Raw genomic sequence first — 23,947 nt, 5'->3', positions numbered from 1 at the left:
GCGAGGTTTGACTTTTGAGCCAACTCAATCATAACGGCGAGCCCGAATCGAGACCCTCATCACTCTTGTATGACGGTTGTTGGTAGTTGTTATTTTTTTCATGGAATTTCCGCGTGAGAGGAGCCACGCGACCTTCGCCACTGCGGAGAAAGAAGACGTTTTACTCCCCGCGCATGCTGCATGAAGTGTTTTTGTTATTCTATCACCACGAGTCTCCACTCGTCGAAACAGCCATCATCATGGGAACAACTAACATGTGATAAAGCTTTTGCTAGACGGTTTTGCGAAGAGGTACCTCGAGGTAAGGTACCTCCTATAATAATGACATGGAGAAAGTGTGGAGAAGATGAATGGAGAGTTTTCTGGGCGTGTTTTTGGCATGAAAGACAACGATTCTGACTAGAGAAGACCAGACCGCTGCCTGCAACCCTGACCGCCGCCTGCGACCCTGGCGACGTGAGACGACCTGCTGGTAGTGGTCGACCCTCTCTCTCTCTCAGCTAATAAGGTACAACTATGAAGTTATAATGGATTAGCCGCAACCCCATGTTTGCGCACGGCCTTCTGTAGGAGGGAGCTAGAACGATTGTACCGTGTGAGGAGTAGAACTAACTAGGCGGTAGGTCAGTAGGTACATGTATATAGGCTTTGGAAGGCCGTAGTGCAATACTACCTGGTAAGGTACCTAAGGTAGGTACGGTGCTTTTGCCGGGTCAGTACAACTGGGTCTTACCTCTAGTGTTTCTTTTATATGACCATCGTCCCCAGCTCTACCGACACTCAGCTCTGGATGCTGCAAGACTACAAGCAACCTAACTCAAACAACTATCGAATATAGTGCAAAAGACGTTCCCCGGACCCAAAGAAGTCCATACACAATTTTGCATCAAGCGCTCCAAAAAAACAAGGGCCCAAATCGACAACAATGAACAGCTTCAACAATCTATCAAACATAGACTGGTTGACACGATACTACTCCGAGTTCGACTATGCAGAAGAAGACAGAGAAAGTAGCGCAGACATCCACCCTCTCACACTCTCACCACAACTATTACATCTCGACACCAACGCCAAATCCGGTCAATCATCGCAGACACAAGCCCTGAAGAAGCCTTCTTCTTCTTCTTCTTCTTCTCCTCCTCCTCCTTCTTACTATTACAACGACCAATTCCGAAGAGCCAGTATAGCATCCAACATCTCCACCTCACCATCCACTTCACCTTCCACTTCAATAACATCGTCCTCAACAACAACATCTCGAGCCTCCACATCTCCACCACCACCACCACCAAGAACAACAACAACAACAACAAACACCATCTCCATCCCCTCCCCCTCTTCACGACAAGAACACTTCGAAAAAATCCACAACATGAGCTCCGCACCCTTTTGCAGTTCCTTTTCCGGAATTTTCGGTTTGACGACGGAATGTCTGGCGTGTGGGTTTCGATATGATGGCGTACATGATTTGGCCGAGCATCAGAGGATGGTGCATGGAGTGGCGGATGTAATTTTCTGAGGAAGAAAAAAGACATAAGAAGAAGAAGAAGAAGAAACGTGGTAATGAAGAGAAAAGGAAAGAAGACATGGGGGCGGGGAGAGAGAGAGAGAGAGAAAGAAAGAGAAAGAAACAAGAAAGGGTGGAAGGAGGGAAAGATGGATGAGAAGATGGGGAAGGAAGAGAGAAGAAGGAAGGAACGAGAAAGGGAGGGAGGGAGGGCAAAAAGAAAACAATAAGAGAAGGTGCCCAGGCAGGCAGGCGGGCAGGCGGGCGTTCTTTCTGGTTTTGTCTCTCTTTCTGGTTCTGGTGCTGATTATGATTCTGATACTGCTGCTGCTGATTCTGGCGATTGTAATATTGCAATATGGGGGGGGTGGACCTACCTTACCTTTCGCAAGAGATACCCGATGATTTTACTTTTGGGACAAGGTACATGTATACACTACGATGTACTACGACACATGAATGGCGACGAATTCAGTGAGCTTTGTGCGTGCAGAGCAACAGGAAGGAGAAAAACAGGAAAGGAATTTACTCAAATATCCCGGAAAAAGATAATACATAGTACAATTTTAGACACTATTCAGACTATTGGTACGACGATTTGGTGCTCCGTTCTGTGGTCCTGAGCTTTCGAGTTCGGTCCCCAACGCCTTTGCACATATGTACCGCCCTATTACCAAAAATCAAGTTTCCAGGAGCTGTCAGGAGAGTAAGGTACTACGATATGCCCATCATCACTCATAGAAATCATGCTACGTGCTGTCGATGCACTCGGTGCTTCCAAGGTGTTTGTTTACAGCTCGCGCTCGTTGCGGAACTTATCGACCATGGTATAGTCGAGCGTCGGGTGATCCTTGCGAGGCTTGTAGTGGTCCTGGACCAGTTCGCCCAGACGCTTCTCCATGGCATCACGACCGTCCTTGGTGTGCCACACGTAGTGAGGTGCCTTGTTGACGACGTCCCACGCGAGAAGTTTGCCAGTGATGTTGGTGAGATCACGCTGCTTGTCCGCCCATTTCTCATCAGTGCGGACATGGATGCCCGACGAGATGACCACCAGCGGTGTATCCTCTGCCTGAATCGTCCGAGCAGACGAGATCTCTTGTCGCGAAAAGGAATTGGCCACGAGGTTCTCCTGCAGCTTGGCCTTGATGAACTTGCCACCACTAAAGGCCTGCTTGCCATACACACGGTCATCTCGAGTCTGTCCACTGAAAATGGCACCGATGATGCGTCGAATGCCGAGCGGGCTGATGACGCCCCAGCCCCAAATCTGGAAGCCGCGAGTGGGAGATGCGAGCTGTGCCAGGTAATCCTCGTGCAGAGGATCAACCATCATGATGCCGACCACTTCGCGGAAGTTCCTCGCGCTGAAGATGCGAGAGACGATGCTGCCGTAGCCCGAGGAGACCAAAATCCACGGGCCTTCTTCACCTTGAATAGCCAGCGCCTCTGCGAGGTTGTCTGCAGACATACCAGCGCTGTGCGGCGAGGGCGCATTATCAGACCAAGCGTATCCGGGGCGATCCCAGTAGCAGTAGCGATCGATGGTCCCGTTCTGGTAGGCATTGTATGCCCAATGCTCGAAATCATACTCGACAGGATCCTCGCCCGACTCGAGCAGGATTGTGGGGGAGCTGTTACCCTTCTTATCTGTGGTCTTGTTACCAACACAAGCAAAGTGGACCTCGTATCTGCCGTCGTCGACACGAACACGATCGCCATCGTAGGCCAGACCGGCGTCCAGGCTACGGATAATCAGAGTGGCCAACATTAGGATGGCGATGAGGACAAAGACGACGAGGATGGTGGTTGATACGAAGACGGAGAGCCACTCCTGCAATGTTCGTCTGGTCTCCGCACGACCCGTGAGACGCTCTTCCTCCTCGCGTTTGGCCCATGCGACGACACGGTCCGTCGAGATACACCACACTGCCATGAGCGTCACCCATGCGACACTAGCAATTCCGGGAGCGCCCTCTTCGCCGCGCAATCGGGGGACGGAGACAATAATGATGAGGTTCACCAGCAACACCAATCCGAGCACGGCCTGAGTGACTCGCATTGCCAGACTGGGGGCGGAGAAGAACAGGAGGGAGTTGAGAAGGATGCCGGCAGCCAGAGTGGTGTAGGAGAAGTCGAAAAAGCCGGAACCTCTCGTGTGCAGACCGGGAGGCGACACGAAGGTGCTGACGAGCAGCAGCACCCACCATATGAATGTGAGCACCAGGAAGAGGACGGTGAGATATCTCATGAATCGGACAGTCCATAGGTTGTAGGGGGAGACCTGGATCAGTTAGCAGAGCCATCATATAGCCAACCCAGCCCAGCCCAGCCCAGCGGACATAGCATTCAGCATTGCAAGACTCACAGCTGGATCGTCAGGATCCAGGTAGCCATCGGAGTGTGGAGGACGTCTGTGGTCCGATGGCAGCAGCCTGTCTCTTTCCGTGGCTTCTTCCCTCATCCTGCCGTCGTCTTCGTCGAAGTCGCGCCCACTGGCCGGGTGACTGCGCTCTGCAGGAAGGTTGTCGTCGTCGTCTTTTTTCTTTGTTCCCCACAACGACATTGGCGTGGGAGAGGGAGCGTGTATGTGTATGTGTGCGTGAGAGAGAGGGGGGAATGGGGGAAGAGAGTGAGTGAGTGAGAGGGTGGTCAGAAAGCAGCTGCCTATGTACTCCGTAGCCGCAGATGTAGGTCAAGATGTAGTGTAGGTATACCTGGAATGGATCATAGGTAGAAGGTCACAATCAAGGACTTAGCTCCTAGAAGAACCTGGAGAAGAGAGGATGAAGACGTCATCTTGCCTGTCTGTGGCTTTGTCTTGTGGCACGAGCTCCAACTCTCTCATCTCACTTGAAAGTCTTGAGTCTAGAAGGATGGAGACGAGACTAACTGGAAGAAGGTCTATCTTGATCGCGCGAGTCATGAGTGGACATGTACTGTAACCTGAAGTCCTGAACCAAATTATCAAGGACATGGGCGCCAAGCCATACCACAACAGAAACACACACATCATGTAGGAAGCGTACTTCATCTGCCTTCAACATGTCCGAAGACAGTGCATCAGACTCATCCGCTTCGTCTACCGCCAGTGCTGCAACTGTCCGACCTTCTTCACGAGAACAAGCTGCTCCAATCATACACTGGACCAAGTATTTCCAGCAAGAACTGTACCTCGACCACCAGACAGAGACGACGCGCGCGAGATATCATGCCTACCTCACTCCCCCGACCGATACCAAGAAAGGGCCGTTGTTCATCTGTCATCATGGTGCCGGCGCATCAGCAATGTCCTTTGCCATGTTCGCCGAGAGTCTACGCCAGAGACTCCCCGCAGCCGGCATCCTCTCGCTCTCTGCTCGCGGTCACGGCTCGCTCGTCACCGATATCAGAACAGAAACAGAAGTCCTCGACTACTCCCTCGCTGCTCTGGTGGAAGATGCCGTGGCCCTGATCAGTCTCACATCTCAACAACAAAATTGGCCTAGCATCCCACCCGCCGTCCTCGTCGGGCACAGCCTGGGTGGCGCCGTAGTCACCACAATTGCCAACACGCATTTCAAATTATTCATGTCCAATCTCGTCGGCTACTGCGTCCTCGACGTCGTCGAAGGCTCCGCCATCGAAGCCCTCTCACACATGACCACCTACATCGCCTCGCGCCCGGCCACCTTTCGCAACATGGAAGAAGCCATCACCTGGCATACTCGCTCCCGCACCATTCGCGATCCCCGCAGCGCAAAAGCCTCTGTCCCCTCTCTCCTCATGCCATCGCCATCATCATCATCCTCATCCTCGAAAAAAGAAGAAAAAGAAGCAAACCTCCTCACCTGGAAAACCAACCTCTCATCCACACAACCCTGGTGGCAAGAATGGTTTCAGTCCCTCTCTTCCAAATTTCTCACCGGCCGCGGAGCCAAACTTCTCATTCTCGCGGGCACCGATCGCCTCGATAAACCGCTCATGATAGGACAAATGCAAGGCAAATTTCAATTGGTCGTGATTCCTGAAGCGGGTCATTTTGTGCATGAAGATGTTCCTGCGAAAACGGTGGACGTACTCGTTGAGTTTTGGAAGAGGAATGATCGGAGTAAGATGGTGTTGCCGCCGAAAGTGGACGATTTGTTGAAGATGGGGAAGAAGGTGTGAATTTCTTTTCTTTTTTTTTCGGATTGGTATAGGTAGGGTAGGTGTTGTGGGGAATGAGGTGCGAAAAGGAAAAAGGGAAAAAGAAAAAGAAATTCATGGCAAACAGAAGGGTACCTTGGATAGATGTGTACCTTGGCCTACCTACTTTATCTTATCTTACCTTACTTGTAGTAAGAATAAGACAGATTCTTCTTCTTCTTTCAATTCCCAATAGCTAAACCAATAATCATGACAGAGAAAGTAGGAGGTAGTCATTATCGGACTATCATAAGTGAATCTTATCACTTAATGTATGTTGTTACATCGAGCATACATACCTACCTGATGTATACTCTGCCAACCCCAAAAGCTGACTCTCTCTCTCTCTCTCTCTCTCTCTCTCCTCTCTCTGAGAGCAAGAAGAAGAAAAAAGCCTCTGAACCACCATCACCACGACAGTGGTAGCCACCACGAAGAAGGAGCCTTCAGGACTCCTCGCCAAAGAAAGACTGGCATTGCTCAACGCTCCCACAAGATCAAATCCACGACGACCACGAATGCTTTTCGTCATTATTATTATTAATAATAATAACAAGAAGAATGCAGCACCCTCGTCTAATACTGTTCATCCGGACATTCATATGCCAAATGTCCGTCCTTCTCACACAGCGCACACCACTTCTCCTCCTCTTCGTCCTTCTTCGCTCCGACAGCAACCTCGCTGCCCTGGCCCTTTGAATCGACCGGAGACACATTCTCTGCCAGTGGATCCAACTTGTCTTTATTGGATCCCTTGAGCAATCCTCCGAGGACCAAAGGTGCAGGCGCAGCGGACAAGTTGCGCGCATGCTTGAAATCGTCACGAGAGTCTGCACCAGATGCATCGACTGACTCGTGATTGCTCTGGAATTGATTGCAGTCCAACGTATCGTGGTCGGCAGATTCGCACATTTCGCAAAACAGAGGCGAGCGAAGAGAAGAGTCGGAAGGCTTACTACCGCTATCGTCGCCCGTCGTCCCGTTTGCAACGCCGCCGGTTCGGCGTGCATGCTCTGCAAACGTTTGCTTGATGGTGTCCGATCGTGCTCGTGTGGGCGCGGACTGAACAGGTGTTGCGGTCAGCTCGCTCTCGTTCCGGGCGTGGTGCCCGTTGCTCAGGGCATAGTCTCTACGGAGCTGCTCGAGCTCGTGCTCCAGGCCTTCCTTCTCCTTTTGACTCTCTTCAAGTGCCGATTTGAGCTTATCCATGTCGTCCAGGGCGGCGCCGTTCGGACTGTCCCCACTAGCCGGACTCGTGGAGAAGGAGTGTATGATTGCTTTCAACCCTCGAATCTCATCCTCCTTCTGCTCGAGCTCTTTCGGCGAGGTGCCTCCACCATTCGAAGCCATGACCGACGCCGCCTTTTCCCTTTCCCGTTTCAGCTCTGACCGACCTCTTTCCACCTCGCCGCGCAGAAACTCGACTTCGCCTCTTGCTTCAGCCTCGCCTCGCCTCGCATCTTCCAGTCCTTCTTCGAGTTCCTGGACAAAGTCCTCCAGCTGCTTAAGCTGCGTAGCCACGTCGTCGAACTCCTTCTTATTCTGGTTCAACTCCTCCAGCTCGCCCAGACGTTCCGATAGCTCTTGAACTTGCGCAATGAGATCCTGTTTTTGCTCTTCATACACGCGCTCCGTCTCCGAGCTGGCCATCTCCAACGAGTCTAGTGTGCTTCGGAAGTCCGCCCTATGCGCATCAAACTCTGCAGTCAGTATCTGGATCTTTTCATTCTTCTCCCTCAGCATTTGCCTCAATTGCGACGTATTGGCATCGTCATCGTCACGCATGAAAGGTGGTCCCCGGGATAGTTGTCCTTCGTTGGGCAGCAGAGCAGAAAGCTCCTTAACGCTGGCCTCCATATCCGAGAGGTTTGCCGCCTGTTCTGCGAGCCTCTTGTCGCGCTCAGCAAGCTCGGCGCGCAACTTGAGCACTTCCTCGTCTGACATGCCACTACCACTGCCCATACGTGATTGAGACCGCAAAGGCTGCGAGAAAGACTTGACCGAGCCTTGACTGCCATTTCTTCTGTCTGCCGATTTGGCAAGTCCTACTGGCGTTCTTTCCTCTTGTATATCATCTGGTCTGTAGCCCAGCCGCGAGCCGGCGCGCGAGTACGGTCGAGGCGTCGGCGCAGCGTTCGAGGCCCGTCCAGAGGTGGAAGCCTTCAAATTGGGCCTACTCGGTGTCGTTGCAGATCGGGTCCCCCGACCACTATTGGCCAAGGGGTTGCGAGCAGGGGTGGGCTGGAGATTGGGCGTCTGCCTCCTCAGCGGTGATTCAGGACGTGGAAGTGATGGTCTTCGGGGCTTGAGCTGTGGACTCTGTGATCTGGCGCCATGTCCCCCTACTGATTGTGAGAACTTCAGAGCGCCGCCGGGCCTAGTCCCATTGAGCCCAGTGCTGTATGACGGTGTCCCGGGTGTCGCGGGGAAGGAGTCTAGGGATATCGCAGGTGAATCTCGCTTCTCAGCGCGGTGTATAGGCAGAAAGATGCCTGCGCCGGGTATAGTGGTGTTAAAGTAGGAAAACCTGTATCACACATCAGCGGACGGGCTCCCCACCCACTGCCAGCATGGACGATAGCGTACCCATCCACGTCGCCATCATTCTTCCCTCTAGCAGCAAACTCCCTGTCCAGCTCGACGCCTACAAAGTGTCCGTTCTTGCCTCTGACACCGCCAACGTACTTGACGACGCCATACATGTCGCCAGGCACGTTGACCGTGTCACCCACTTCCAAGCTCTCTGCATCCATCCTGACCGGAGTGGTATTGTTGTTGTTATTGTTGGTGCTCTTCTGACCCGTTAGCGCCTGGTAGCTGGCCTTGCGCGAGGCGGCAGTGGCGGACGCGCGCAACGAGGGTGAAGACGCGGTCCCTATCGAAGGTCGCTGCAGACCACTGCGCGGTGTTTGTAGCGCCATTTTTCTCGTTTGCGGCCGGGCCTGGCCTGGCCTGCTGTCTGTATGCTTTGCTTCACAGCTGTCTCAAGAATCAGTAGCTGCGTGTGTTATTGGAAGAGTGAGTGGGCGGGATGCAGTGTAACAGTACCTACCTGTAGTGCACAAACACTGACGACCTCAAGGTTTACGGTCCGTACAACGGTAAATTGCTTCCCCTTCCCTTTTCTCCTGCATCAAGCGGGCCACTCTCGGTAATGATTGAGCACATCTCATATAATATAATCATATTTGCTAGAGAAGACACGCCGGTATCTCTTGCTGATCAACTCGCTCAATCCATCAACACAGCACAGTCGCATACCGGTATGTACTCCCGTATTTTATCTGCGGGCGACGACGCGAACCGCGATCGGTTTCGTTGTTCCCGGTGTATATCAGGTACATACCCTGCGGGCCTGCTATGGGTGCGGCATCGGATATCACGCGAGATAACGATCTGAAAACTAGCGCACGGACATTATACCATGCTTTGAGGCTTGAGCTCTGATACAATCTTGACCGGTAGACAGACGCCGTTGAACAGTTGAAGGCACTGAGGTACCGGTGAAACTCTTATGGCCATTGTCCACCCCAATGTGCCAAGGAAGCTCTCGAACCGCAAGACGGTGTACTTGATGACAACTTGGAAAGCTATGTTCTTCGAATTGGCTTTACATTCGGGTAGCAGGGTGTGGACTTGAAGTGTAAGATTTGCTCAGCTAGGTATATCAGGTACATTGTCTAGCTCGTTGAAGCACGTCCTGCAAAAAGAGACTCCTCCAGTTCCAAGCCACAAGCACCTGATACGCATCCACTCCGAATACATGTACCTTCGCATCTCTGTCCAGACGCTTCATGTATCAATCAAGATTTGATTGCCTCTACATCTTCGAATCCTCACTCCAGTGGCTCGAGTGGCTCTGGCAAGTCTTCGTAATCGTATCAGTATGGCTGTCAACGAGTTCAACATGCTAGATGTGCTCAGCGCGGACAAGGCGCTACGGTCCGAATGGGAGAGAAGCATATGTCACTGGAGCAAATACTCGAAAGTCGGATGTCGCCATTGCGCAAGTTGCTAGAACAGAACTTGCCAGCTGTGCTGTTTTCGAGAGGCATCCAAAATGAATACGATGAACGTAGCATTGGCAGTGGTCTTGTTGTCTGGTTTCGTGGGTGTCACTGCTCAGAGCTGATCTATAGCTATGACCAGCCTTCTTGAACTCCGTGCCGTAGCATTCGAGGTCAGAGAGCGTAGTCCATCCGCGAGCAAGAGTCTGGCTTCGATGCCGATGCTGTTTCTTTATCTCCTATGAATAGCAGTTGGCGGGGATTTCTTTTGAGGTCAACCCAGCTTCTCCATGCACGCTCGCAGACCTACTGTAGTGCAACCATCCATCTTCACGCCGTGTCTCGAATGCCGTCGAACCATCATGTCAGTCTGTTGTGTCCTTCACGAGGTATCTTACTGCGCAGCCATGACAGCATCGATAGCTTTGCAGACTGCCTTGCTCGTCGATCATGCTTGTTCAAGTGGGCGATTCGTCGTTGGCATTGCGCAACCGATGGTTATCACATGCTAGGAGGTAGGTATTGGACAAGCTGCAGCCTGCTACGCGCCACTATCTCGAGCCCGCACGTCTTGCATCCGCTTGATGCGATGCTGACGATGGCACTTCACCTCGCTGGTGGTCAGAGGTAAGTGGAAGCGGTGACAGGGCCGTCCAGTCACGATACGATGGCCAGCAAGGTATGAGCCTCTAGCGGAACAGGTCTCATCCAGTGCATGTGTCAACGGGGCTCATCTCACCACCAACCACCTCCTCTCACCGGCGCGGTCTCCTCTGACGTGTGCGAGTGAGACCAAAAGGGCCAAGGTGTCCCTCCTCGTCCTCGTGCGCAGGCAGGGCAGGGCAGGGCAGACATCATTCCTTCATGCGAACGCAATGCTGATCCTGCATGCAGACACTGGTTCTTGCAGTGTTAGTTGTACTGGAAAACTACCTTACCTTGCGGTACCTTCTGCAGTGCCACCGTGGTGCATCACGCCGTGTAACCAGGTGCCACTCGAGCATCCGAACATCACCTCCTCGACTCTGTACTCCCACATTTTCTTTCGAGCTTCATTGTTCTTCGCCCATGCTGGGTGGGAGCAGGAGAAGGAAGTCCTGTATGAGCTGTCATCTTCACGATTGCCGTGTCGCCGACCCTACATCCACCCGTAGTCCGTAGCCGGCGGTTTGGCGAAGTCTTGGTTGCGAGAGAAAGCTTGAGGAGCTGCGTGCTCTGGCCAATAAATGCCACCACCACCAACCTCGAGCTGTCGGTGAGCGCTCAACAGCGCACCGGGGCTAGTCACCGCTCCGCGCGTTTTGCATGTGCTGCTCGTCAGCATCGCTATCCGATGCAAGGACAGAAGGAAAATCATGCCGTAGGAGGGAGGTGTCCGGGCAGGGCGGGAAAACGACCTCGGTTTGGCCGTGCCATGGCGATTGGCAATGCTGGCCTGACTGACGGGTGGTCTCACCGGCATGGCCATGCCATGGCCTGGACAGCGACCGCGTCGGCCTCGCTTCCTCTACCTCCTACCTCCACCTCCAATAATACGGTACCTCCACCGTTCCACATAGTAGGTCAGGTAGTTCTGGAACTCGGCGTAGTTTCTGCTGCCCAGAAAGTCAATGGCAACTGCTGCCTATCGCCATCTGGTCATTCCAGGGATATGCATGGATCAGAGCTGGGCGATTGGATCCCGTCGCGTTTCTGGTACAGTACTGCGTTGTGCCGCTATCGACCGCAAATTTCGTTTCTATTAGTTGATGAGCCCCGCGCCTATCGTCCGACACACTCGCTGCTCGTATGATCATGATGGTATCGCCCGCTGTTCACCGCTCACGAGTCACCACCATCTCTTCGCACCTCGCTCGTCCCGGCCAGCAGCGAAACGAAACGAAAAAAAAGCTGGTCCGTCCCGGTCCTGGGATCGTGCCAATTTAATTCTGCCGTGGTATTATTATTATTTACTTCTCCGACGCACGAGGAACTTCCCTTCTTCACATCCCACACCTGTACATTCTCTCCCTCCCATTTAGCCGGTACTCGTGGGGGCTGAAGCGTGGCATCCCGACTCTTCGCGGCAGATCTACCCATTCAGACGGCTCCCGCCCACCGCTTTCCATTTCTGTTCGTAACATATTCTCGACTGGGCCTCGCATCCCACGCCATATACTGTTTCTGTCCACGACAGAAGACGACACCCGTCGACGGAGCGTTGCGATGGCGCCACCCGCTGCGATCGAGTCGCTCAGCGTGGAGGTCTATCCAGAAACAGACACAAGCGCCTTCACCATACCCGACCGCTTGACTGTAGAGAAAGTAGCAAAGCGGCGCGCCGCATCCGGCATTCTTGTAGCCGGAGTCGCTGCTCCCGCAGACTTGGACTCGTTCAAGGTATGCATGCTTCGGACTACAGACGTCAGTGTCTCGAGGTCACTGTGATCATGAACTGATTCCTGGATCAAGGGCAGGACAAGCCATTTGCATAAAGGTGTCGCCAGGAAGTGGGATCGTATGTAAAGTCGCAACACCGCGAGACCTGTCGACCAGTCGATGCTGACTGTTGACAGATCGCCTGACTCGCGAGACGACGACTCGAGGCGGCAGTTCATTGAAAGAGGCAGCCCACTACCTCAAGACCCCAGGCCTGATATCGCTTGGTGGAGGCCTTCCTTCTCCTGAGTATTTTCCCTTCCACGAAATCGATGTCAAAGTCCCCAGACCCGGCTACCTCGGCCAAGAACAAAATGGCCACGAAGAGGGCGAAATCATCTCAATGGGGATGCACGACATGCGCGAAGGAAAATCTGCTTTCGACTTGGCAACAGCATTGAACTATGGCCAAGGACACGGCGCTCCCCAGCTTCTACGATGGCTCGTGGAGCACACGGAGATTGTACATAACCCTCCCTACAAGGACTGGAGTTGCACCATGACTGTTGGCTCTACAGCAGCCTGGGACATGACACTGCGAATGTTCTGCAGACCGGGAGACTTTATCATTACTGAGCAATACTCCTTCCCAGCTGCCATTGAAACCGCGATACCAATGGGTGTTCGATGTGCAGCTGTCTCCATGGATGCTGGTGGTATGCTACCATCATCACTAGACGATCTCTTATCGAATTGGGACTCGGTACGGCGTGGAGGACCCAAGCCGTTCCTCGTATATACCGTGCCCACGGGGCAGAATCCCACGGGCTCGACACAATCCATTGAACGAAGACGACAGATATATGCCGTCTGCCAGAAGCATGACCTTTACATCTTCGAAGATGAGCCTTATTATTTCCTGCAGATGCAGCCTTATACCGGAGAGGACTCGTCCCCCGTACCTCCACCTCAGTCACACGCCGAATTCGTGGAATCTCTCGTTCCATCATTCCTGTCCATTGACGTCGATGGACGCGTAATGCGTGCCGACTCTTTCAGCAAAGTCATCTCACCCGGCTCACGAGTCGGTTGGATCACCGCTTCGGAACAAATTTGCGACCGGTTTCGAACACACGCCGATGTCTGCACACAAGGACCTTCTGGCTTCAGCCAGCTTATCTTGTTCAAGCTTCTGGACGAAACGTGGGGCCATCCCGGCTATCTGGACTGGCTCATGCACATCCGTCTCGAATATACAAAGCGTCGTAACGTGATGATGGCTGCGTGTGCGAAATATTTGCCGAAAGACATTGTGTCATGGACACCTCCTTCAGCGGGCATGTTCCACTGGCTGCAAGTGGATTATACCAAGCATCCTGCTTATTTGAATGGCACCAAAACACTGCACAAAATCGAAGAAGATATCTTCTTGGCATGCGTCCGGCATGGCACATTGTTGATGAAGGGCAGCTGGTTCTGTGCAGACAAGATTGAGAAGCGACACACGCTTTTCTTCCGTGCGACATACGCTGCTGCTCAGTTTGATCAGATCGATGAAGCGATCAAGAGATTTGGAAACGCAGTGCGTGATGAATTTGGAAGGCTTCCATATATAAATGGCGTCAATGGGCATGCCATTAATGGGCATTCCATGAACGGACATGCAACCAACGGATATGTTACAAAGGGACATGATACGAATGGACACCTTCACGGGCACTCCAATGGCGAACTCAATGGCCACGTTAATGGCATGACGAATGGGGACTCGAACGGGACGAATGACTACGCCAACGGGAGGCATTGATGGAAGCGTACCTGAGTCCAGCACAGCAGTTCGACAGAGAGCTCTCGTATTTCCTACGCCACTCCACAGGATTAGCAGGAAAAATTTGGACATTTGGATGACTGTTTGACGCCTGGACGCTTGAAATTCTGGATACCACCTTCTCAGGCTATGATTTTGAGCCTCTGGCACGTTGTACTGTCCTGTATTTTAGCGCTGCAATATAGACTGTGCTTGGAATTTATCGGAGCGGCTTCTTCCATTATGCGAACCATTGCTCCATACCGTCCATTCCATCGAAAGCGACACAATACCGTGTCCACGCATGTATTGACATTGTACCTGTAGGAGGTAAGATATGTTCCGTTGTTCAGGTAGGTTGTGCCCAAATCCAGGTTCAGGTAGAACTATAGTCCGCTCCGAACACAGTGGGGCTGAGTCGGCTGACCAAACACCACCCTTCCAGAAGGTACAACCGTACTGGTAGGTAGGAGAAGGTAGGGTAAGGTAGAACACAACAGGGCCGGCTCCCACACTCCACCGACACATGGGCTGGTTTTGGAGTGGTTGGCAGCAGCAGCCATCGGAGACGGGAACTCGAACTCACACCACGCCCAGCCCGGCACATGGAGGCTCTCACCAGCAGCTGAATACCGTGGCATGGTGCCTGGTCACCGCCGTCGTGGTCACTGGTGGTCCGCTCATCTACAAACGACATCTTCGGCGGGTGCGCAATGTCGACTATCTCACTCCCCGACAGTTCAGAACGAAGACTCTATTCGGCCATGTCACGCGCGTGGGCGACGGCGACAACTTCCGCTTCTACCACACTCCTGGCGGCAGACTGGCTGGCTGGGGTTGGCTGAGAAGTATACCCACCAAAGCGGGTGATCTGAAGGACGAGACGCTTCACGTGCGAATCGCAGGCATAGATGCACCAGAACTGCCGCACTTTGGCAGGCCGGGACAGCCACACGGACAAGATGCCATCGAATGGCTGAACAATCAGCTCTTGGATCGTCGTGTGCGTATCCGGCCACTCAGCAAAGACCAATATGGCCGTGTCGTTGGTACGGTGCGCATGCCCTACAGGTTGTGGAATAGAGATCCGGGAATGCAGATGATCAAGGCTGGCTGGGCCACGGTATACGATGCAAAATCGGGCGCCGAGTACGGCGGTCAAGAGCAGGAGTACAGAGATGCTGAGGCCAGGGCTAAGAAGAGGAGGGTGGGTATGTGGGGAGGGCAGAACATGATTGGAAAGCTGTTGGGCAAGAAGCAAGAACCTCTCGAGAGTCCCAGAGAGTTCAAGGCGAGGACAAAGAAAGAGGAGATTTCGCCAAAATGATCCCTTAGTTTGTCCATACTCCGGCTTGTGTATGACTGGAGCTGGAGCTGGAGTTGGAGCTGACTGGAGAACGCAAGAGAAATCAATGAGGGGATACCACCTTGCGGAGAATCAAACGAGACAAGGGTTACGCTTTGATGTCCTGGTTTCACGGAAGTTCTCGAGCATTGGTCACCACAAGACGATGCTGTACGTGTGGTATTCTGCGAAGTTCCTCTCGAGATCCTTCTGATCAGTACCAAGCGCGGCCCACAAAAATGCTTGCAGGTCTAGACAGAAATGGCTATTTGCAGAGTGTCTGAAGGCCGATGCATCAAATGCTTCTCGACAGCCCGCGAATATCATGCTGCTTCCCAGGTACCGGGACGACCCTCACGTGGGCCCGCTCCTGCCACACCCAGCATATCAAAGATCTCGAAACATATCCTTCCAGTGAAGGACGCCAAAGAAGCTTCCACCAGGCATGTTATGCATGCCACTATCTCAAATAATGCCCCACCGCGCCACAAGATAGCATATTCGCCGCGCTATGTGCCCGCCGTTGGGAAGCATATGGCTGGAACTATACGCTGATCTGAAATTACCTCCCAACTCACTGCGGCGGTGATCACGATGCGGACGTTGGCAAGACGTAAGTCTTTTCAGATCATGTTGCTGTTAGCGGCGGATAGATACTTACTCTGCTCACGTAGGTAGGATTATCGCACTGTCGTCGTCGAAACTTGCCCAAGGTGCAAGCCAGATCTGTATCCGGATCTCTCGTCTGGCCTTTTCCACGCTTTAACAGGAAGTAACTTGGACACGCCGAGACAGATCAACATCCAATGGCACTTGGACTAGATTGGTGAAATCGGGCGTCTAGAGAGTTATGTAGTCATGATGATAATCTATCGGCGGTAAATCGACTTCCTGGCTCACATCTTGTTGATGATCTTGTCCTTCAATTGACGACTATTATTGCGTTGAGATGCTGATTCCCCCACGACAAGTGCCAAGCTGGAACCATGATAGTCCTACTGGGGTGCCCCTTGAGCCAAGGTCTCTCATTCCTCCTCTCTTTTGACTCCCTCACTGCTCTGCTCCCCGATTTTCAAAGTAACAACTAACGGCAACCTCGAGTGAATATAGACGACAGCTTCTGCCATCTCTACGCACGGTGCGGCAAGGTGTGCATGTCGATCTGACCACGAGGCTACTCCATTCCACTCCACTCCAATGCTCCGGGGCCTAAGCACATCGTTCTCGGCGTATTGTGTTGCCGGAGAGCGCCCAATACGCCGGCGTTCCCTATATACGCGGCTGTCTCGCGCCCTTCTGCTAGCTCTTGAATGAATACAACGAACCATCATGACTTCGTAATAACAGATCTATCTTGTGGTCTACAACTACATCCCTATACCGTCGAAGTTTGAGGGCATCCTCGGATCCAGACCGCCACAACATCTCTCAGACGCACCCTCTCGTGGACTGACTGGTACACATCCCCATCCGAGCATGATCGTTACTGGCAGTCTGTGGCGGCAACTGATGGCATACAGATGATCGTCGTGACGATCGCCTCCGTGCGAACACCACCCTCTCCACTCCAAGATCGGCTTGGCCGTCCCCGACTTCACTCATGGCTCGGACGGATGTAAGAAGGTCGGGCAATCTGGGACTAGTCACCGCTATCGCAGCAGCAGACTGTATCGTTGATTCGTCCCGCACCCATACGGAACAGGATGCGAGGCCGACCCCACCTCTGGTGGTGGTGCCATGACCATCCTTCGTGTAATCATGTCGTCTCTGGGCAAGCGATATCGATGAACACTCTCGACACTATCAATGTGCATAGGGCTCGCATTTCGCCAGAAATCTTGCGGTTATGTGATCAGATGCGACCTGGCACCAGCATCAACGTGGGCCATTTCAAAACCACCTATTGCGACCTGGATCTCGCCACGAGGTTATTGAAGAACTGCAACAGGTAGGCTGGCTTCAAAGAGCATTGGAACTGCCACGTGCGAAGGCCCGGCTGAGCCACTCCCGCTTTATCTACGTTAGTCTGAAGAAGAATGCACCATGTGCTTCCAGAACACGTTCAGACATGTCTCAGTCTATAATAGCTCTCTTGGGAAGCAGGCTTGACGATAGCGAACGAACACACTACAGCATCATAGCCCTACGGAGTGAGAGCGAGCGCCTTGCCATGCTCTCCCTAGATTCCGCAGCAGCGTATAAATAACATGACAAACTGTCCCATACTCACCGCTAAACTTCCCATTTTGAAAAAACGACAAGAGCTTCTCACATCATCTCCAGAAGAACAAAAACAACACAAACTCCTCCTCAAATCTCCACCGATCTCAAAGGGAAAATCATGCAATTCCCCATCATCCTCACTGCTGCGGCCATCTTCGCCGCCACCGGCCTTTGTGATCGCATAGTACACTGCACCGTAACCAACATGGGCGCAGGAAACGTCAAATACAACAACTGTTCACCCGCCGACCGACAAGCATGTTTCCAGCGTTGCCAGTCCGATTGCGGTTTCGACTATCGTCTATGGGACGCTTCCGCGGAGTAAGTAAAAATATATCCATCCCCAAATATGCCGAAAAAGAAATATAAAAAGAGAAAGAATATATCATGTTTGTTGATAAATACTCACAAAATACAAATTTAGTCCTGCATCTGGAAATTGCGATTGTTGGTGTCCTTGCTCTCAGAATTGCGGTTCGGATGGTTTTGGGGATAATCAATTGAAGAGATCAGCAGAAGCAGAAGCAGAAGCAGAGTCGCTTCCTGTTGCTGTTGCTGTTGCTGCTGCTGGTGTTCCAGAGGGTCACTCGAGAGGAATTGAACTTGAATCGGGTTCTGCGAATTAAGTAAGGTTGTTGGGATGATTGATAGATTTTGGAAAGAATTTGAGAGAGGTCCTTTTATACATACGCACAAGACGATTGGGAAGGGAAGAAAGAAAGAAGAAGAAGAAGAAGAAGAAGAAGAAGAAGAAAGGGCGAAAGAAGACCGAATTGAATGAATGAAATGAATTCCCGAAGGAAAGCTCATGAAACGATTACATGCATGCGGTGGCGTGGGGGGATGGATGGATTAGACATTAGAGCTCATTTTTTTTTCTGATCCATACGATAGGTATATAGGTATACATACATACAGCCATCACGACAGATAGCATGTACTGTACGTTCTTTATGGACGTACATACATGCATACCTTAGGTAGATACCATGCAGGGAGGGAACGATGGAGGAAGAGATTACGGGTTTGTTTGTTTAGTTTACGAGGATAGTAGGGAAATTTCATAGCATAGATATAGGTGTGGATGTAGCGTACTGTTGTTATTCATGGATGTAGAGCATGGGCATAGCGTACCGGTATCATGAATGTGTGGTGAATAAGTCAATAAGTGAATAAGTACTTGACTGAGTATAATTATATAACATAAATAATAGGGGAGAGATATATATCTTTTTCTTCTCTGAGACTTCTTCTTTTTTTACTGCCTAGTAACTTGAGATGAAGTAAGTCATTAGAACATTTGGTTTCCTTTCTTCCTGCTGTGCTTTTTGATTGTTCTCTCTAAGGCGTGACCACTCTGATATATAGATACATGTATATATATATACACACAAGGACACTCGAATGGGCCAGTCTTGTTACCTGCAGGTAGGTAGTTGAAGGAAAGGGAAGAAATGCATCTGACCTCTAACTCGAGCTTTGTCATTTCATGAATCATAACACAGGTGCCATACTACTACTACCACCTAGATACCTCTGGTTTACAGTGAAGCTTTCCCGTTCTTAATTCGCCATTCTGTCGTGGCATCAGATCTGATATCTCTACATTCTGGGTATCTTTACTTTTCTACACACTTCCCTTCGAGAGTCGTCTCCAGTCATCTCTTCACAACTTCGCCTTCTGACTATCCGCTCTCAGCTCCGCGCCAGCACCAGAGATGGCCAACTTCCCAGTCTCCTTGACCTTGACTTGGAAGATGATCCATCGACCCTCTTTCCACATCTCGGTCACCAAGGTCTGACCTGGCAAGACAACCCCGGCGAAACGGACTTTGATGTTTTGGAACTCTCCAAAAGTCTGCAGAATGGCCTTGCCAGCAATACCGAACGAGCAAAGACCATGCAGGATGGGAACATCAAATCCTCCCACTTTGGCAAAGTCGGGGTCGATGTGGAGGGGATTCCTGTCCCCAGAGAGGCGGTAGATGGCAGCCAAGTCTTCCGAAGTTTTCTCTTCCACCACGGCATCAGGTTGTCGCTTTGGAGGGGTGTGGACTTTCGTCGCCGGACCTCGGTCAGAACCTTGCTTTTTCCCACCAAAGCCACCAGCTTTGCGGATGAAAACCGTAGCCTCGTTGTAGAAAATTTCTTTTCCAGTGTTCTTGTCTTTTGTAATGCTGCCTGATACGATCACGGCCGACTTGCCCTTGTCTTGCACTTCAACCAGGTGTGGCGATGCAACGAGGGTGGCCTCAGTAGGGATTGGGAATTGGCGGATCTCGAGGTACTGTTCTCCGTGGAGGAGTTGTCGGAAGTCGAAGTTGGGGACGAGCGAGGTCATGTCGTATGGGGCTTGAGCGTTAAAGGGCGGAATGACTCCAAATGTGGGAATGACTTGGAAGTTATCATGGCCTTCGAAGACGAATGGAAGTTCAGTGCGTTTGGCTCCAATACCAAGGTCTGTAGCAGTAATGTTAGCTCATGGCAGCCTGAAAGAGACATCAACCGGGCTTACTGTAGAGAATCACGTCGCGTTCATCATAGACGAACTCCGTTCCTTCGGCCTGCAGCTTCTTAGCTTCTTCAATTGCGGCGAGGTATTCGTTGCCGTCAGATGACTCAGACTTGTTCCCACCTTTGTTCGACCTGTTCTCGGAGTTGCCCATGATCTTCTCGTTTGCGAAGGAGACGTCGTGTGGGTGATCAGCACGGCCATCATCAAAGTTGGCAATCTTGTCCCATGATGCCTTGACAGCCTCCGGGGTTAGTGGAACATCGACGGGGAACTGAGCGCCGCCAGTGCGTTGCCACCTGGTCTCGCCCGCCCAACCACATCCACTCTCGAACACACGTCCCGTGGGCTCACTGGGCATCTTGTCGGAGCACATGATGGCAACGATGGGGACCACGTAGTCTGGCTTCTGAGCCTGAACCATCTCCTCGGGCATAATCGTGCGGGTCATGTTGGTTCCAGCATTAGGTGCGATGGTGTTGACAAAGATGTTGTACTTCTTACCCTCGCGAGCAAGAGCGCGCGAGAAGCCGAGAATACCGCACTTTGCAGCTGCGTAATTGGCCTGTCCAAAGTTGCCATAGATACCAGAAGTCGAGGTGGTGTTCACGATGCGACCGTACTTCTGCTTCAGCATATAAGGCCAGGCGGCCTTGGAAGTCTTGTATGTGCCGCGAAGGTGAACATCCAAGACTTGCTGGAACATCTTGTCCTCCATGTTGTGGAATGCCTTGTCGCGGAGAATGCCAGCATTATTGATGAGGATATCGATTCTGCCAAACGTGTCAATGGCAGCCTTCACGACCTTGTCACCATCTTCAGCACTGCACTTCACGCCGACAGCCTTGCCACCGAGCTTCTGGATCTCTTGCACCACTGGTTCGGGGTCGGCCAGATCGTTGACGACGACAGCTGCGCCATACTTGGCAAATGTCAAGCAGTACGCACGACCAAGACCAGCACCACCACCCGTCACCACAGCGACTTTGCCCTTGAAGTCGAGTTCTTGTGTTTTGGGGCTGGGCTTCATCTTCAGACCCTCCTCCAGAAGAGTCATGAAGTCATTGACGCCAGTTGGGTACTGCGGGTTGGTCCAGTCCTCAATGTCCTTCCACTTGGCAAGAAGTGCACCTGGAGTGAAGCTCTCGTCGGCACGGAGAAGGGCACCATTGGAGCGCTCCCATCTGTATTTTGCAACGTGGCCACCTCCGATTTCAAAGATGCCGCCGTTCTCTTCCGCTGGAGTATCCTTGTGTGTCAAGGCTGCCACGACGGGTACGATCCAATCAGGTTTGAGAAGGTCCAGAACCTCCTTAGGCATCACGGTTGCAGTCATGCGGGAGGCAGCGATGGGTGCAATGCAGTTCGCAATGATGCCATACCTGGCACCCTCCTTGGCCAATGTCTCGGTGAAGCCGACTTGTGAGAGCTTGGCGGCGCTGTAGTTGCACTGGCCAAAGCTGCCAAACAGGCCAGCGGCAGATGCTGTGTTGATGACTCTGCCGTACTTCTGCTTCCTGAAATGGGGCCATGCAGCTCGTGCACACTTGTAGGCACCCAGTACGTGTACCTTCATAATCAGATCCCAGTCCTCATCCTTCATGTTCTTGAAGCTGACATCGCGGAGAATGCCAGCATTGTTGACCAACACATCGATGCGCCCGTAGGTATCAATTGCTGTCTGGATGATCTTCTCGCCATTCTCGACAGAGTCGTAGTTCGCCACGGCGTTTCCTCCAGCCTGCTTGATCTCGTCCACCACCTTTTGTGCCGCCTGTTTGAAAGAGCATCAGTCAGCTTCCCATTCCCGACATGTCGGCCACATGATCCTTGGGTGCTTACTGTCTGGCTGGCACCTTCGCCCTTGAAGCTACCACCGAGATCGTTGACCACAACGTTTGCTCCTCTGCTACCGAAGAAGACGGCATATGCCCGTCCCAGACCTCCACCAGCTCCGGTGATGACGACAGTCTGGCCGTCCCATCTTAGTTGTTCGCCCATCTTGGCGGGTGGTGCAATGTGCCAGGAAAAAGATAGAGAGGGTGATGAAGCGACAAGGTGTCGTATGAAAAGAGAAGAAGAAAGGTCAGGTATGTAGGTGTCAGGGAGGGAGGAAGGGAGGTGTAGATGGAGGTGGAGGAGGTGGTGGTCGGTCGGTCGGTGGTGGGTTGTCAATTGTCTACCCTCACCTCAGCAACCCTGTGCCTGTTACGCTGATGGAAACATGAGCCTCGGCTCGAAGCTCTCGATAACCGATTGGAGACCAATCCACAGCCGTGGGTCATGTGGGATTGTGTGTCCCGTGGCCGGGATGCCGTCGCTCGCTGCCATCCACGCCCATGGCTCATGTGTGTTCCTCGTGGCCGTCATTGCCGCTTTGTTGTTGCACCTCGATCTCTGGCAAAGTCTGGTCTGGTCCACTCTAGTCTATACCTACGGACATGGCAGCAACAGGCTGGAGAGACTTCCCTCACCGAGGCAGCATCCCATCCCGTCCTCAGACTCCTCACGGCCCCGGCTGTCCCTCTCTGCCGCAGCACCGCACAGATATATTCCTGTAGTCTTGGCGTTTCTTGCTCTGTCTTTCATGTGAAGAGCAACGACAGGCTCAGCACAGTCATGAGGGCACCCTGGAAAGAATGACGCCAACCCAACGCGGAGCTGACTCGGCTATTCCATCGCCCGCAAGATTGTGCCTTTCACATGCCAAACCCGTGAACTCTAGCTCCTTACAATGGGCTGGCACACGTGAGACTGTGCAAGATGCCGCACATTATCGACGACAAGTCGGAGCACTGTGTCCCTTTCATTGCTGAACGACTCCGGTTACACAGGGCAGAATATGAGGAGAAGCTGGAACGCCCGCCGCCATTCTTCTTGGGACTGAATGGAGTCCAGGGCGCGGGCAAGACAACTTTGGTAGGTCGTGCTCATCGACCGAGTCGCGATTGCGGCACGCACCACTGCACTTTCAGTGTCGACTGTAGTATCGTAGAAGATGGGGGACATGAATTGTGCCCCTCGAGGTCGTCGGATACTGCTTCCACCACCACCAGCAGTATAGTAGCGCCAGCAGTGCACTAGTACCAGGTAGCTAACCAAACCAGGTCGAGACCCTTCACAAGACTCTCTCAGCACCACCTTACAACCTACCTACCCTAGTCCTCTCCATAGACGACCTCTACCTCCCTCACAACCAGCAACAAGCTCTCGCTCAATCGCACCCATCGAACCCTCTCGTTCAGCACCGTGGGGTGCCTGCCACACATGATATAAGAACTGGCATAGAACTTTTCGACGCCTTGGCAGAGCGTAGACCAGACGTCAAGATCCCGAGCTATGACAAGTCCCAATTCAATGGAGCTGGTGATCGCAGACCTGAGGAGCAATGGCCAGTGGTGAACAAATCCAACGAGCAAGCAGTAGAAGTCATCATCTTTGAAGGTTGGTGTGTGGGCTTTCGATCGCTTAGTGATGAAGAGGTGCAACACAAATGGGAAATGGCTGTGCAGGAAGCCGAGAGTGGGAATTCCTATACTGGGAGGCTGGGAAGGTTGGAGCTGAAGCATGTGTTGTTCATCAACAGCAAGTTAAAGGAGTATGACGTTTTGACGAACAGGTTTGGAGCATTCATCCACATGTGAGTTTCTGGGCTTGTGCTCTGCATGCTTGGGCTCCTTAACTAACGATGCGCGTGTAGCGATGCCGAAGACACATTGTACGTATACGATTGGCGAGAGCAGCAAGAGGCTGCTATGAGGGCTTCCAAGGGCACTGGTATGTCCAAGGAGCAGGTAGTTGAGTTTGTGAATGGCTACTATCCGTGCTATGAGCTGTACACGGATGTATTGCGGAGGGGCATCTTTGGCGGAGAGGGCGGCAAGCAGTTGAGGCTGGTGGTCGGGAAGGATCGAAAGGTCATACAGGTCCATACGATATGATTCGGGTGAATATGGTAGGGTCAATAGCTACAGCCTACAGGTCATGTGAAAAAGTATCCGTAAGGTATCCAGCGTGTATG

At 52.3% G+C, this 23,947-nt stretch overlaps 10 protein-coding genes across 10 annotated transcripts; 7 read left to right on the top strand and 3 right to left on the bottom strand.

The window, feature by feature from the left end:
• Window positions 1-925: 925 nt before the first annotated feature.
• On the top strand, window positions 926-1,519 carry SEPMUDRAFT_119293 (uncharacterized protein; the record flags this gene model as incomplete). The annotated part of the gene is made up of 1 exon (XM_016901495.1): window positions 926-1,519. One exon carries the CDS (start codon window positions 926-928, stop codon window positions 1,517-1,519), a length of 594 nt encoding a protein of 197 aa, XP_016758886.1.
• Window positions 1,520-2,045: 526 nt separating this feature from the next.
• SEPMUDRAFT_150768 (uncharacterized protein) lies at window positions 2,046-4,197 on the bottom strand. Its single transcript, XM_016906385.1, has 2 exons — window positions 3,876-4,197; window positions 2,046-3,791 (listed from the first exon to the last, which is right to left on the bottom strand). The coding sequence occupies exons 1-2, from the start codon at window positions 4,071-4,073 to the stop codon at window positions 2,298-2,300; spliced, it is 1,692 nt and encodes a 563-aa protein (XP_016758885.1). The 5' UTR covers window positions 4,074-4,197; the 3' UTR covers window positions 2,046-2,297.
• A 302-nt stretch (window positions 4,198-4,499) lies between these two features.
• SEPMUDRAFT_150767 (protein phosphatase methylesterase 1) lies at window positions 4,500-5,733 on the top strand. The gene has a single exon (XM_016906384.1). The coding sequence runs from the start codon at window positions 4,553-4,555 to the stop codon at window positions 5,654-5,656; it is 1,104 nt and encodes a 367-aa protein (XP_016758884.1). The 5' UTR covers window positions 4,500-4,552; the 3' UTR covers window positions 5,657-5,733.
• A 278-nt stretch (window positions 5,734-6,011) lies between these two features.
• Window positions 6,012-8,657, bottom strand: SEPMUDRAFT_150766 (uncharacterized protein). Its single transcript, XM_016906383.1, has 2 exons — window positions 8,261-8,657; window positions 6,012-8,201 (listed from the first exon to the last, which is right to left on the bottom strand). The coding sequence occupies exons 1-2, from the start codon at window positions 8,593-8,595 to the stop codon at window positions 6,251-6,253; spliced, it is 2,286 nt and encodes a 761-aa protein (XP_016758883.1). The 5' UTR covers window positions 8,596-8,657; the 3' UTR covers window positions 6,012-6,250.
• A 1,153-nt stretch (window positions 8,658-9,810) lies between these two features.
• SEPMUDRAFT_127394 (uncharacterized protein) lies at window positions 9,811-10,345 on the top strand. The gene is made up of 2 exons (XM_016902145.1): window positions 9,811-9,920; window positions 9,992-10,345. Exon 2 carries the CDS (start codon window positions 10,028-10,030, stop codon window positions 10,310-10,312), a length of 285 nt encoding a protein of 94 aa, XP_016758882.1. The 5' UTR covers window positions 9,811-9,920; window positions 9,992-10,027; the 3' UTR covers window positions 10,313-10,345.
• A 1,368-nt stretch (window positions 10,346-11,713) lies between these two features.
• On the top strand, window positions 11,714-13,846 carry SEPMUDRAFT_165378 (aromatic amino acid aminotransferase 1; the record flags this gene model as incomplete). Its single annotated transcript, XM_016908166.1, has 4 exons — window positions 11,714-12,060; window positions 12,133-12,178; window positions 12,237-13,621; window positions 13,727-13,846. The coding sequence occupies exons 1-4, from the start codon at window positions 11,887-11,889 to the stop codon at window positions 13,844-13,846; spliced, it is 1,725 nt and encodes a 574-aa protein (XP_016758881.1). The 5' UTR covers window positions 11,714-11,886.
• Window positions 13,847-14,331: 485 nt separating this feature from the next.
• SEPMUDRAFT_150765 (SNase-domain-containing protein) lies at window positions 14,332-16,077 on the top strand. Its single transcript, XM_016906382.1, has 2 exons — window positions 14,332-15,804; window positions 15,866-16,077. Exon 1 carries the CDS (start codon window positions 14,373-14,375, stop codon window positions 15,171-15,173), a length of 801 nt encoding a protein of 266 aa, XP_016758880.1. The 5' UTR covers window positions 14,332-14,372; the 3' UTR covers window positions 15,174-15,804; window positions 15,866-16,077.
• A 933-nt stretch (window positions 16,078-17,010) lies between these two features.
• SEPMUDRAFT_150763 (uncharacterized protein) lies at window positions 17,011-18,090 on the top strand. Its single transcript, XM_016906381.1, has 2 exons — window positions 17,011-17,735; window positions 17,839-18,090. The coding sequence occupies exons 1-2, from the start codon at window positions 17,533-17,535 to the stop codon at window positions 18,038-18,040; spliced, it is 405 nt and encodes a 134-aa protein (XP_016758879.1). The 5' UTR covers window positions 17,011-17,532; the 3' UTR covers window positions 18,041-18,090.
• Window positions 18,091-18,874: 784 nt separating this feature from the next.
• Window positions 18,875-22,070, bottom strand: SEPMUDRAFT_150759 (peroxisomal multifunctional enzyme type 2). Its single transcript, XM_016906380.1, has 3 exons — window positions 21,769-22,070; window positions 19,930-21,700; window positions 18,875-19,874 (listed from the first exon to the last, which is right to left on the bottom strand). The coding sequence occupies exons 1-3, from the start codon at window positions 21,925-21,927 to the stop codon at window positions 19,081-19,083; spliced, it is 2,724 nt and encodes a 907-aa protein (XP_016758878.1). The 5' UTR covers window positions 21,928-22,070; the 3' UTR covers window positions 18,875-19,080.
• Window positions 22,071-22,689: 619 nt separating this feature from the next.
• SEPMUDRAFT_135042 (Uridine/cytidine kinase) lies at window positions 22,690-23,882 on the top strand (the record flags this gene model as incomplete). The annotated part of the gene is made up of 3 exons (XM_016902677.1): window positions 22,690-22,845; window positions 23,034-23,566; window positions 23,627-23,882. 3 exons carry the CDS (start codon window positions 22,690-22,692, stop codon window positions 23,865-23,867), a joined length of 930 nt encoding a protein of 309 aa, XP_016758877.1. The 3' UTR covers window positions 23,868-23,882.
• Window positions 23,883-23,947: the final 65 nt, after the last annotated feature.

Source organism: Sphaerulina musiva, assembly GCF_000320565.1.
Source record: "Sphaerulina musiva SO2202 unplaced genomic scaffold SEPMUscaffold_8, whole genome shotgun sequence".
NCBI lineage: Eukaryota > Fungi > Ascomycota > Dothideomycetes > Mycosphaerellales > Mycosphaerellaceae > Sphaerulina > Sphaerulina musiva.
This window is presented reverse-complemented; position numbering and strand designations above follow the sequence as displayed.